Raw genomic sequence first — 14,932 nt, 5'->3', positions numbered from 1 at the left:
CTAGACACCTGGAAAGAATAGATAAATTATTTGAAGAATAGGAGTTTTGAAAAGGACATTATGTATCAGTCAACTAATATACATTAATGAGTTTCTACTGTGTTTGACGTAGGATGTTAAGTAAGCCCTATGATATTAAAATATGAGATATAGTCTTTAGTTCAGTTCAGTCACTCTGTCGTGTCCAACCTTTGCGACCCCATGAATCGCAGCACGCCAGGCCTCACTGTCCATCACCAACTCCTGGAGTTCACTCAGACTCACGTCCATCGAGTTGGTGATGCCATCCAGCCATCTCATCCTCTGTCATCCCTTTCTCCTCCTGCCCCCAATCCCTCCCAGCATCAGAGTCTTTTCCAATGAGTCAACTCTTCGCATGAGGTGGCCAAAGTACTGGAGTTTCAGCTTTAGCATCATTCCTTCCAAAGAACACCCAGGACTGATCTCCTTCAGAATGGACTGGTTGGATCTCCTTGCATCTTAGGCCTTGAGAAATGACCCCTTAAGAACATTGGTTTCTAGTGTTTATGTAATTTATCAAAGTACATATAATTAGTAGCAGAGAATGATTGAAAATCATATCAACTAAGAGACTAAGTATTTTGTTCAGGGACAATTTCAAGAATTTAGCAATATACAGGGGTCACTTTAAAATACCTTGTAACTGCTGGATGAGAAGCAGAAAGAAAAAAGTCAGAGATCTATGAAGCTCGATAGAATGTAAACAATTCATCAATGGCATCAGCATGGCTGAAAAAAATGTTTAGAAAGAAGAAAAGTAAGCAGTAGGTTTAGAAAAGAGGAACTAGAGTGATTCAAGGATCTTCCATGAGGGAAGGCTACCTAACTGTCTCGTTTGAAAAGGGGATAACAGTAATAGCGATCGGTGTATCATAGTCTCAAAGAAGAACTTCCATGATTATTAAGGTCATGCAATTAGTTAACTTTCTTAATACTTTTCCCATGTTTCTGAAGATAAGTCAAACACACTCTATGTAATAGTGACCATTTAAAAATTTTTACAATTAAATTTATATATAAATTAATAGTTTGGCATTTAATTTAGCAAATTCAATTTGTTTAAGAGGTGGAACAATTAGAATTTTCGGTTTTGTGTCAGTTTTCAAGGATTCGGCCTATTTCATCTAAGTTTTTTGTTTGTTTGTTGTTGGTTTCATTGAATTTTGCTGTTACGCTTATTTTTCCTTAATATATATATATTTTACTGAAGTATAATTGACTTACAATGTTTCATGTGCACAGCAAGGTGATTCAGTTATACATATACACATATATTTTTTGAAATTGTTTTCCATTATATGTTATTACAGTAAATCTTTGCTATACAGGTTTCCTGTACATCCTGCATTAGTAATAATTTGGGGTTTTTTTGGTTCTTTAGGCTATTTAGATGAACATGCACTACGGCAAGTTAAAACATGTAGGAAACAATACCAGAGAATTTTGTGACTATTAAGTTGAAGTCAGAGGAACTCTTTGCTAGAAGATAAAATATACTTTTGAATTCAGAACAAAACAAACTCTCAGTTCAGTTCAGTTCAGTTCAGTCACTCAGTCGTGTCCGACTCTTTGCGATCCCATGAATTGCAGCACGCCAGGCCTCCCTGTCCATCACCATCTCCTGGAGTTTACTCAGACTCACGTCCATCGAGTCGGTGATGCCATCCAGCCATCTCATCCTCTGTCGTCCCCTTCTCCTCCTGCCCCCAATCCCTCCCAGCATCAGAGTCTTTTCCAATGAGTCAACTCTTCTCATGAGTTGGCCAAAGTACTGGAGTTTCAGCTTTAGCATCATTCCTTCCAAAGAAATCCCAGGGCTGATCTTAGGTTCACAGAAATATTAGAAGTGGTGGGAATAGTGAACAATGCTGTTTCTTCAAATGCTTTCATTACGTGCAGTCATACTTTAGTTGTGCTCTGCTAAGTCGCTCAGTTGTAACTGCCTCTCTGTGACCCTATGGACTATAGCCCACCAGGCTCCTCTGTCCATGGAATTCTCCAGGCAAGAGTACTGGAATGGGTTGCCATACCCTCCTCCAGAGGATCTTCCCAACCCAGGGATTAAAGCCAGGTCTCCCACATTGCAGGTAGATTCTTTACCACCAGGGAGTTGAGCTCTATTTAATGTCAGCACTCTCAAATTACTACTTTCTTCTTTTCCTCCTTTTGTATTTCTTTTTTCTTCATGTTTAGAGAAATAAAACGTTTGATAAAATTATGTAGTCTGACATCCAAACTCTTTCACAATCTGGTCACAATATACCTTTGCAATTTTAATATACTTCTGTAAAATTTCTGTCCTAGCTGCCTTAATCTATCTACCTCTTTCCCATTGACTCAAATATTATTGCCTCCTTCTCATCTATTGTTTTTCCATTATTGGAGGCCTTAGTGATTATTCCTTTTTCTTAATTACTTTGCTTTACTTTTACCATTTAGCTATTACATACATTATTAACTTTAACTAATATTTTATGTAACATATTCATTTAAATTACGCAGCATGCTGCTTGCTCAGTCATGTCCAACTCTTTGTGGCCCCATGCACTGTATAGCCTGCTAGACTCCTCTATCCATGGGATTTTCCAGGCAAGAATGCTGAAGTGGGTTGCCATTTCCTCCTCCAGGGGATCTTCCCGACCCAGGTTTTTAACCTGCCTCTCCTGTGTCTCTTGCATTGCAGGAGGATTCTTTACCCACTAAGCCATAGGACCTGTTATTTAATATATGTATCTTTCCATGTTTTCCCCAAGACTTTGTTGCATTCTCAGTATCTAGTACACTTGAATATTCAGTAAATGTTTCCTGAGGTTACAGGTGATGGTGAGCATGATGGATTGGAAATCATCTTTGGGAGACTGAGGTTCTTAAGTCACTTTTTTCCCCCCCTTTATTTTATAGGCATATTTAGAGAAGAGCAGAAGTGCACCTACCGACCCCTGATAAATGGCTATATCTGCAAACAGACTGACCAAGTGATCTTAATTCTTGACAGTGCTGATACCACCTGGGCAATGCAGAAGTTATATCCAGTTGTATCTGTGACTAGTGGTTTTGTTGACACCTTTAGTAGCATAAATGCCAGTGCTCCCTGCTCCATTTCAAGGTCTGTATCTGCTTTCTATTCCATTGTGCCCACCAGGAAAATCACCAAGGTTTGCTTTGTGGATCAGACTCCTCGTGTTTTGCATTTTTTTCTATTGGGGAACAAAAATACCTCTAAGCTCCTCCTGGCTGTATTCTACCATGAACTCCAGAGCCCATATGTTTTCTTAGGAGACAGATTCATTCCACCTACTCAAGTTCATTCAACTTCCTCACTGTTGAATGAGTCTATTGGCGCCAACTATTTCAGCATCACAGATAACCTCTTGTATGTTGTCCTACAAGGAGAGGAGCCCATTGAAATACAGTCAAGTATTTCCATTCATTTGGCCCTCAATGTGATGTTTTCAGTTCTAGAAAAAGGCTGGGAAATTGTGATCCTTGAAAGACTAACTGTCTTCTTGCAGATTAGCCAAGATCAAATCAGATTTATTCATCAGATGCCTGGAAATGAAGCAACATTAAAGGCCATGGCTGATAGTAGAGCAAAGAGAAAGCGCAATTGCCCAACTGTGACTTGTACCAGTCATGACCGAGTAGGTCAGCGTAGACCTCTCATGGTAGAAATGAGCTCATATAGAGACCTACCCCCCACCACTATGGAAACTATCTCAAAAGTGATGGTCATTGAAATTGGTGATCTGCCAACAGTAAGGAACGCTGGACTGATTCCATCTTTATCAAGTAACAAATTACAGAATTTGGCTCACCAGGTTATCATTGCTCAACAGACTGGATTACTAGAAAGTGTCCTGAATATGACTATTGGGGCCTTACTTGTGACTCAGTCAAAGGGAGTCATCGGCTATGGGTAAGTACTAATTATAATAACATCTAAATGTGAGCTGATTTCTTTGATACATATTGCAAACGTCAGTCTATTTACACTGAATTACATAAACTGTCTGCTTTTTAAGATAAGAATAAAAATGCCAAGAGCTATTTATAGACTTAAATTCTCAATTTTAAAATTCATGATTAAATCTAGAGTCTTTGTGGTTATTCTATTTCCTAGGTAAGTGTGGATGTTATATTAATATTTTTGTACTTTAAATTTTAAGCATAGACAGAAAGATTTTTCTAAGGCAACTTGTTTTCAACTTGTTTATTCATTCATTTATCATGTGATGCATTTTAGCAGTGGCTAGATTCCGGGGTTGCTAAAGTGAAACAGATATGATCTTTGCCTTATGGGACAAAAACACTATCACAATTCCACACAGCCATGAGTTAAAACCCATGAATACCCATGGGGCTGATAAAAATCCTGCCTGTAGGGGCTGAGGAATGGACTTATATTTAGGAACATTTTGGAAAAATGACTAGGAGGTTACTAACTTAAAACAGTGATTCTGTTTGTGTTTTATTCAACCTAGGATTATAAAGGGCTTCCCTTGTGCTCAGCTGGTAACGAATCCACCTGCAAAGCAGGAAACCTGGGTTCAATCCCTGGGTTAGGAAGATCCCCTGGAGAAGGGAAAGGCTACCCACTCCAGTATTCTGGCCTGGAAAATTCCATGGACTGTATAGTCCATGGGGTCTCAAAGAATTGGACACAACTGAGCTGCTTTCACTTATATGGGCTTTCCTTTGTGGCTCAGTTGGTAAAGAATCTGCCTGCAATGTGGGAGACCTGGTTTTGATTCCTGGGTTAGGAAGATCTGCTGGAGAAGGGAAAGGCTACCCACTCCAGCATTTTGGCCTAGAGAATTCCATGGACTGTACAGTCCATGGGGTCGCAAAGAGTTGGACACGACTGAGTGATTTTCACTTCACAGGATTATAAATCCCTGCAAAGATGTCAAATTGTGTGAGGCAAGATCATAATTGCTGCCAACAGAAGAAAAGTTATGACCAACCTAGATAGCATATTGAAAAGCAGAGACATTACTTTACCGACTAAGATCTGTCTAGTCAAGGCTATGGTTTTTCCAGTGGTCATGTATGGATGTGAGAGTTGGACTGTGAAGAAGGCTGAGCGCCGAAGAATTGATGCTTTTGAACTGTGGTGTTGGAGAAGACTCTTGAGAGTCCCTTGGACTGCAAGGAGATCCAACCAGTACATTCTGAAGGAGATCAGTCCTGGGATTTCTTTGGAAGGAATGATGCTAAAGCTGAAGATCCAGTACTTTGGCCACCTCATGCAAAGAGTTGACTCATTGGAAAAGACTCTGATGCTGGGAGGGATTGGGGGCAGGAGGAGAAGGGGACGACAGAGGATGAGATGGCTGGATGGCATCACCGATTCGATGGACGTGAGTCTGAGTGAACTCCAAGTGTTGGTGATGGACAGGGAGGCCTGGCGTGCTGCGATTCATGGGGTCGCAAAGAGTTGGGCACGACTGAGCGACTGAACTGAACTGATTGATGTTTATGGCACAGATCTGTGTAAAATCTGTAATATCCTTTTTGCTATGTTATTCTGACTCTATAAGCTTGTATTTTGAAATTCTTTACCAGATAAATGTTTACTACATATTTCAAAAGTAAATCTACCTGAATATTTCCCTGAGCCTAGTAAATGAAGAAGTACATGAAATATATAATAAGGGAAGGTAGATATAAATTATTCTCAAATTTATACATTGTGATACCCAAGAGATGAATTGTCCAGTCCAAGTTTACCTAAGACATCTGTCACGAGGTCAAGACTATTAGAGTCCCAAACTCCATTTTTGGCAGATACAAAAGAATCAGAGATGATACCACAGACTGAGAGACAATATGAAATTGTCATAATGCTTGGGAAATATATAGAGACTAACCATCTCACACATGTATGCTGTGAGGTTATAGAGAGTCAAGCATATAGATTCCCTGCAAGTTTGCTACCACCACTGAAAAATAAGCTCAAACTCATGCACATGTTGAGTTGATATAGTTGATATTAGGTCCCTGAAATAGATACGATTATTCTGAACAATATAACTCAATGAAATTTTAGAGCATTCATATTCTTTTATTAAAAGATTTTTCTATTGCTGCTTTTCCACTACATTTGTGGTAGTTACAATAAATAAATAATTAGCATTTAATGGATATTAATTGCTTTTGTACAGCTGTCTTCAGTAGATATGGGATTCTTTATAAAATAAAAAGCAAAATAAAAAGATACACCTTTACATTTTAAGGAGTATTCTAGAAATACATTGACTGCCTTTTTATACACAAAGCAATATAAGCAAATGAAAAATTAGCTAGTGTTTTGTATCATATTTTACCTGTATTTGGTGTTCCTCTTTCTTATATTGAAGAAATGACAAGAAAACTCAAGCAATGTTTTTTTTTTAATTCTAGTTGATTTGAAGGGCTTTGGAAATTGCTAGCTTAGAATTAAAAAGTACTCCTAGTTGCATAACTGCTCAAAATCTATTAAATCTTGGCTATTTTATCAGTCATCTTGTTTTGACATAATCATATTATGCATGGTGATATAAAAATCAGGAATCTCAAAAAAAAAATGATGCTACTGTATCTTAGCTTATGTTTAAATGTATCTTCTTTAGCCCAATTTCATTTAGATCCCACTGAGTTCTTATGAGCATATTCTATGGATGGGTGACTAAGAAGTTCTAGGACCAGGTCACTGCTAAATTTTATTTAGATTTTATGGTACTGAGCTTTCAATAGGTCATCCTTCCAAAATGCCTGATTTGTATATTATATAAAAAAAGACTCAGTAAATATTTAGCTTTTAACTAGAAAGAGAGTAAAGTCAAAGAGTAAAAACAATAGCGGTAAAGCAGAGGAAACCCAGGAAAGAGCGTGGACCCAGCCCAAGTTCAGGTATGCGTACATATGTGTGAGGGAACATCATCGCACCATAAGCTTCAGAGAAAAGATCACTCTTATTGCCCAGCATCCATCAGAGCCATCATGCTTTCACATTTGACTCAGATATTTCTGATTCAATAAGAAACTACTGAACATGTATTTTATAACATCAGTTTTCTGTTGGTTGTATTATATTCCCCATCTCTCTCAGTTTCTTTAGTATTTTAAGAGATGTTTCTGATACATAAGGCAAAATAAAAATGTTCTGAAGCTTAGGAAAGACTGCTTCTGAAGTATATCTGAATAAATTGCTGCAGAATAAGAAATGCCACGTCCTAAGGGATTTAATGAGAACTAGCAAGTTTTCCCATGGTCCTAAGAATTGCACAGTATGGTAAACAACCCTGAAGCCTTGTGCACGTCCCAAGGCCAGCCCTGTTTCTTTCAGCTTTGATCAGTGTCAACTGGGACTTCCACTGAACTCACTGGAAAGTCATTGACAAGCTAGTGACTTGACCTTGAGATTGCAGAAATTAGTCTGAGGACATAGACCTTTCAGTGGAAACATTTAGGATGTTCGTGAAAGATTCACTCTTGTTAATTTAATGGGGTTGCATGTATTTCAACAAATTGAGGGCATATCAGACATTTACTTACCAAGAGGAGTACTACCTGCTTTCAAAAAGCTATCAACTTCTGCCTTGTGGGGAGAAATGGAGTGCTATTTTTTAATTAAATAATACACAGTGAATTGGCCTCTGCTGATCTTTATCCTCCTCTAGAGGCATCTAGATTTAAGTGTCTTCCACATGGCTAAGTCAGTTCCATGAGCCTGTTTTCCATCTTCTAAAACTTTGTTAACCTTTATTATTGGTTTCTCTCTCCTCTCCTGCCTTCTTCATCCTTGTGGATTCACACCATTTTTATTCACTTTTGTTCTTTTAAGTAATTTCAGTGGAGTAGAGGAAACAGAGATAAACATATTCAACCTGCCCTTTTTAAACTTGGGGTTTCCCACTGGTGTCTTATTTTTATATTCTACCTTTTATCTGGAATCCTGGCAGTAGAAAGTTGATTTTTGCTCTCTTGAATTTCTTTCCCTCTTGTCTTTTCTTTTCCCCACCTTTCTCCTACTTCATTAACAACAACAACAACAAAAAACAACCTCTAAGTAATGTGTTTTGTCATATGTATACATAAATATATCTGTATCTTTTATGGAAGTTTAGCTATTGAACTGTTAAAGCTATTTGTGGTTCGCAGAATTTCCGAAATGACAGTCGTAGTCTTGGGAACCTACGGATATGATCACATAGCATTTCCATGAACACAGTATGTTATGTGGCACCGTTGGCCTTAAGATAAAATACCCAGGATAATCAGGGTGGGGCCGTTTTAACACAGGAGCCCTGAAGGGAGGAGAGTTTTCTCCTGCTATAGCAGAATAAGGCAGAAGAGGAAAGCAAAAAGATTCTAAGTGTGAGAAGGAATTGAAGTGTCACTACTTTTAGTGGAAAGCACCACACGAGAAAAAAAAAATCAGACCGACTTTATAAGTAGAAAGTGGACCTTGGCCGACGGCTGGCAAGGAAACAGGGACCTCTATTCCACGGCTACAAGGAAATGAATTCTGTGAATAATCGGAATGAGTTTGGAAGTGGATTCTTAGGCAGAGATCAGAGCCAAGCCTGTGTGAACTCTTGACCCGCAACCTGAAGATCATAAATTTGTGATATTTTAAACCACGAAAATTTGTGGAGTTTTGTTACACAGCCATAGAAAACTAATATGCTATCTCACATAAAGCTCTTTGTTTATGATATTGCCATGAACCTTGGGCCCTAAAGTCAGCTGCAGGGATGGTGAACATGGTTCCGTGGGTGTGTGTATCTGTGTGTTTTTGTATCCATCACATTAGTAGCTTTTAAAGTTTTCTCATCCTGTAAAAGAAGTCCTTTATCAAGCTGACTTGAATAGACAAGGAAACTAGGAGAGGCAGTTGGTGACGCGAGTCTATTGGTGACACTCAGGCTCATTTAGCATCTTCTCTTGTGCAACCTCCCCCTGCCGCCTGGGCCCCTGCTTTCTGGGAAACAGCTGTTTGGAGTTTGCAAGGACAGAATCTTCCTGTCATCATAGGAGGATGTTCTTCTCAAGACTGGCAGAATGCTCATCCTGGAAAGGATACCCGCTCTGCCAGTCTGTCTCTTTCCCGCCTCCTGGCAAAACCACAGCTTTGCCATTAATGGGTGTTTCTGCACCATTTCTTCTCTTTACTGCAATACAAATTCACTGCTTTGTTGAGTGAGGTGGGTGGCAAAATTATCATAACGGTATTTTATATACGTGGGTTTGTGGGGAAATGAGATGCTCTGCATAAGTAAACTTTTCATTTATTTAAAAATTGTTTTTTATCACTACATTTTTAAAAAGGCTTCATCTCTTGAACAAAAAAGAATACATATATTATCCAGTCTTATTAAATGGAAAATAATGTAGACCTATCACATTTTTATTGATGATTCATGGTCATCATTAAGGCTATCATTTGTTTCACAGCCCTGTTTCTGCAGTGATGCCCTTAGGGACCTTTGTTCTTATACTAAATAGCCCCAGACCACTAAATCTTTGATTCTACTTCTGCAGTTTATATTTTTTCTGCTATCTTCCTTATAAACAGGAGGTTAATTTTAACCCATTATTTCTGTTGACTTATCTGCATCCAGTAGTTTTCCACCCATATGTACATGTAGTTCTAATCCCAAAATTGAACTGTACTAACTTACAATAAAGTAATTTAAGATGTGTACAGATGGTGAAGTTGTAGCTAAATATAATACTCGTGAAAACTTACATTTGAATGGTTTTTTATTTCCCAAACATTAACTGAATAGTTATTATGTCCAGAAAATTATATGGCTTTTATAAAAATCTAGACATTTTAAAATTAATAGATAGGGAAAATAACTATTTACATAACTACTATCTAATAAGAGTATGTGTATTAAAATCTCATTATTCTGCACCTACTACAAGGAAATCATTCAATATGGACCTACTTAAGCATTAGTTTTTCATAAAATTAGTATACTTTATAATATTCATTATAATATTATAATATTCATTAAATAGTATATATTCATTATAATATTCATTAGTTTTCATAAAATTAGTATACTTTATAATATCCATTAGCTAGTCAAGGTTTCAACTTACTATTTTTCATGTTCCCAAGTAACCTAAGCAGTACTGCTTAGGTTGAGTGGTTTGTTTTCCTCTTTAGACTATGACTGCTACAACACCCTATTACAAGTAGTAAATTTTGAATATTTGTGTATAATCTTAAAATATGTATTCAGAATTTCCACTATTTCAAATAAGATAATCATGCTAAGTTTATTTAAAAATATCGTTTTAAATGATTTTCCAACTCAAATAGTTAGATTTTGACCCCTGATTGATCTTGTTGAAAGACGTGCCATGTTTATTTTGTGTCTTTGTATGCGCCTGGCGCAAGGCAACGTATGCCTAGAGTTACTCAAATCTCAGTTTGAAATGAAAAATTCCACAGATTCATAGGAGTTTAATAATGGGTATTAGAGCATAGCAGTAAGTGTACCGGTTATGTTGCAAGAAGGAAGCCAATTCTGACTCCATGTTGGAACTGTTTCTTTGACTTGCTTTTTGTCTTTTTTTTTTTTTTGATGTTTCAACTTTTTTTTTTTTAGTTTTTTATTTTTTAAATTTTAAAATCTTTAATTCTTACATGCGTTCCAAATGTTGCTTTAGTTATTTTAATTATACAGAATGGTTTGCCTCAGAGTATCCTGCCCCTCTGCCTGACTGTTAAACTAAAGTGCCTTTGTTCAGAAGCCTGTCCACCTGTGGATGGCAGGGAGGAAAAAGTAACATATCCCCTGCCTGAAGCTTGCCATTCTAGGAAATGTTTGCAAGATTAATGGCCTTTTTATTTTGCTTTCTCACCTCTAATCTATAAAAGAACCGGGCATCCAGACCCCCCAAAGATGGTTATTTTGAGGCACTAGCCTGCCATCTCAGTCTGCCAGCTCCCCGATTAAAGTCTCTTCCTTGCCTCAACACCTTGTCTCTTGAATTCGTTGGCTTATCGTCCTAGAGTGAGCTTGGACTTGGTAAATGTTCAAGTGTGCATCAGAACTGGAGATTGGCCAGTCCACGATAGGTGGTGGTTTCCACCGGCATTTAATGACCTAAGAGCAGAGGAAGTGCATGGTGGGTACCAATGGGTCATAGTGTTACTATGATAACACATATTGGATGCTTACAGTGTGCTAAGTTTTGAATCACTATGTTGTAGTGCCAGAAAGAAAACATGAGATCATAAGACATTTTTTTCCCTCTTAGGAGTGGATAACAGCTAAGGGCATTTAGCTAGGTTTAATAGGGAGCATAAGGACTATGAAATATAAATAAAATGGTATGTGTCAGCTCTGAAGATGCCAGGAAAGTCATCCTTGCCTTACAGACTCTTTGGAAAAATGCTCCTAAGGGACCAAGGTGATGGTGTATTTATCTCTGCATATCTCATAGTGCTTAGAACAATGTTTGTACATAGTGGAAGGGACATGTATGTCTGCTGAATTGAGTGGACATGCTTTCTTCTTACAGAGTATAGAATTTCACAAACTCCTTCGTAATTGAAGTTCCCTCACAGCATACATTATAGATTCTGCCCCTATGTAGCCCATTTAAAATAAGAATGATTAAAAATGCTCAGGACATCCTTAAACATTTAATCAAAAGATGGAACTCTTTTAGAGGAACCTGACTCAGTAACTTTGAGGGGACAGAGGTTGAAGAGGAAGTGAGGAAGTACTTCTAATGCCCTCACCTTCCTCACCTCCCAGAGCCAACCTGCACTAATAGGATTTATTTATTTGTCTGCTCAGCTTACCATGCACATAGAGACAGTCCCCTCTTCTGTAGGGTACGCATTTCAGATCTGGCAGATTAAAAACCAAGAGTCGAAGTGAATAGTGGTAATCTCTGAACTGGAACATTTCTGTGTTTTCCTGGTCTTTCTCTTTTAGCTTGCACCAAAGAATTGAAAGGAAAAAAAATTCTTCCACATACCTGACTGGTATTGGAACCTGTTAAATAGTGGTTAAAACTGGGTGGATTGGAGGGAACTTTCCTCCCCCATTTTTTAAAGTTTGGCTGTAGGTCCTTCTGCCTGCAGGCTACAGTCACATTAGTGGTTGGAAATTGGATAACGACAGCACAATGACAAATCCAGGTTGCTTGCAATAAGTTGCTAATCCCTTTGCTTTAATATCGGAGCAGCGTATAATGATGTTTGGACATCACTCCAGTTTACTGACGACCCCACTGGGGCCAGCAATAGAACCTTACAACTGTCTAACAAGGCATCAGGTGACTCCCGTCGTCACAGCAACGGACACTGGAATCTAATCTTCCCTCCATCCCTTCTAGCACCCAATAACGCCTAGATTATATAAGTGGCCCATCATTGCTTGGTAACTTGAATCAATTAACGTTAATTCGCACAATGCTATGATGTATTGTGATCACTTTCATTTCAGGGAAGGGGGAGAAATTGCTATAAGTCACCTAAAATGAGGTTGTCTGTGGTGCTGGGGTATTAATTGGGTGTCCATATTAAATGCAAAAGGAGCCCCATCGTGAAAGGAAAGTGGATGAGTGACTCTCTTGACTGCTATTGACCTATCAGAAGAAGACAGTGCCCTTTTCTTTTGCTTTTATCTATTACAGTTTTCCCTATTGCGTGTCAAGTTGATGTATTATAAAAAATTCATTTGGTGACCTTTCACCCCCCTAGCAGATTAAACAATTTCACTTCGATGGCATCATTAACAAGACCCTGCATTTAATGATGATTTCTCTAAAAGGCCACGGAGATTCGATTTTAAGCTAACAGATTTATTGCACTATTATAACATATCGTAAAAAACTGTACCACCTACGGTCAGGTTTTAGGTTAGAAACTGCTTAAGAGTTTATGTGAAGCTTAAAGTGGTATTACCTTGGGATATGCTGTAGCTGCAAGTCTCTGACCTCCAGTGGGATGCTGTTTACATTTAATCAGAGATGTTTGCTCACAATAAACTTAAAAATGTGTCAGGGACAGGCCTTTTAGCAAGTGTTCAGGCAGTTGGTTCCCATCCCTCTGTCTCTAGACATCAGTGTACTTATGTCAGGATCTTGGATGGAGTCTTTTGGCTTTTTTAACCTACCCAGCCAGCCTGCATCCTGTCCTGCATCAGAAAGCATTTAAGAAAAGGCAAGGGAAGAAATAAAATTTGGGAACAGTGTAGAATTTTCCAATAACCTGGGAGCCATGGAATGAATAGTGTGTATTTTAAAAATCTGATTTAATTTTTTCAAAAGACCTTTACCCATTGTGGCTAAGCAGAGTAATAAATGATGATCAGACTAGTGCATATTGAATTCCTAGTGAGTCATGGTCATGGTCTTGACTGGTAGGTGACCAAAGGGGTTTGTAGGACCAAACATGCCCTACCCCCAATTCTTCAGGATTCTCCAGGGAGAGGGAAATTGTTCCCTAGAGAAACTAAATAGTTTTTGATCTGTATTTGTTCTTCCACTGTTCCTCTTCTGAGGACTAATTGTCACCTTTGCCTCACATACACCATCCATGTAAAATGAATATTTTATCTCCCCACATAAGAAAATAGAATAGATTAGGAAATAAAATAGTTGACTCACAAGCATTTAATTGAAGATGGGTAGACTACCTTTTTTTTTTTTTAATCAATGTTTTGTTAGACCTGAGTTAGGATATTTTGAGAGTAATCTATTATCCTATACTAGGGTAATATATGTGATAAATGATGTCTATATATCTCCATTTAAATGTTAAAACTCTATTGCATGCCTCTGATGCATAATACACAATAGGTTTAATGGGACAATAGGTATATAACCTATAATGTTCATTTAATAAAGCTATCTTGGTCTTCAAAAATTCCAAAGCTCTGGGAAAAAGATGCTTTGATATATCATGAATTATGTAACTATTTTATTTATAATTATTCCATTTTATTGCTAAGTCACATCAGCAATTAATGTGCTCAAAAGAGGTGAAAAACAATATAGCTCTAAACTTTGGTCATACACTTACTGTTTCTAAAACCTTTGGCAAACTACTTAAGTCTTTTTGGACCTCAGTTTCTTCATGTGTAAATAAAAGTGTCTGTCATATTGTGTCATTTTAAAGATACAATGAATTTATAGGTGGAATGCATAGAATAGTACCTGTACGGGGTAAGTGCTCAGTGTATATTAATTAAAAAGAAGTATTTTTCTCCCTGAGGGCTTCATTCAATTGAAATCAATTAATCAATGAATTCTACAGTTACTGATTCTATTTTGTGCAAGCATCTTGTGAAGACTATGCATACAAAAGGGTTGTTGTGAGATTAAATGAGATAGTCTTTGCTCCTTGGAAGAAAAGCTATGACCAACCTAGACAGCATATTAGAAAGCAAAGACATTACTTTGCCAACAAAGGTCCATCTAGTCAAAGCTATGGATTTTCCAATAGTCGTATATGGATGTGAGAGTTGAACCATAGAGAAAGCTGAGTGCCAAAGAATTGATGCTTTTGAATTGTGGTGTTGGAGAAGACTCTTGAGAGTCCCTTGGACTGCAAGGAGACCAAACCAGTCAGTCCTTAAGGAAATCGGTCCTGAATATTCATTGGAAGCTGAAGCTCCAATACTTTGGCCACCTGATGTGAAGAGCTGACTCATTGGAAAAGACCCTGATGCTGGGAAAGATTGGAGACGGGAGGAGAAGGGGACGACAGAGGATAAGATGGTTGGATGGCATCACCAACTTGATGGACATCAGTTTGAGCAAGCTCTGGGAGTTGGTGATGGACAGAAAAGCCTGGCGTGCTGCAGTCCATGGGGTCGCAAAGAGTCAGACATAGCTGAGCGACAGAACTGAACTGAACTGAACTGAGCTGAGTCTTTGTGAAGCAGTTGTG

General features: G+C 38.0%; 1 protein-coding gene across 4 annotated transcripts in view; it reads left to right on the top strand.

The window, feature by feature from the left end:
* PKHD1 (PKHD1 ciliary IPT domain containing fibrocystin/polyductin) overlaps positions 1-14,932 on the top strand; it is a 456,884-nt gene that overhangs the window by 398,169 nt on the left and 43,783 nt on the right. For all 4 annotated transcript variants that reach the window (XM_069562807.1, XM_069562808.1, XM_069562806.1 and 1 more), the window contains exon 61: positions 2,923-3,937. In XM_069562807.1, coding sequence (XP_069418908.1) covers positions 2,923-3,937 — 1,015 coding nt within the window. The remainder of the gene's footprint in view (positions 1-2,922; positions 3,938-14,932) is intronic.

This window comes from Ovis canadensis, chromosome 20 (genome assembly GCF_042477335.2).
Source record: "Ovis canadensis isolate MfBH-ARS-UI-01 breed Bighorn chromosome 20, ARS-UI_OviCan_v2, whole genome shotgun sequence".
In the NCBI taxonomy this organism is placed as follows: domain Eukaryota; kingdom Metazoa; phylum Chordata; class Mammalia; order Artiodactyla; family Bovidae; genus Ovis; species Ovis canadensis.
This window is presented reverse-complemented; position numbering and strand designations above follow the sequence as displayed.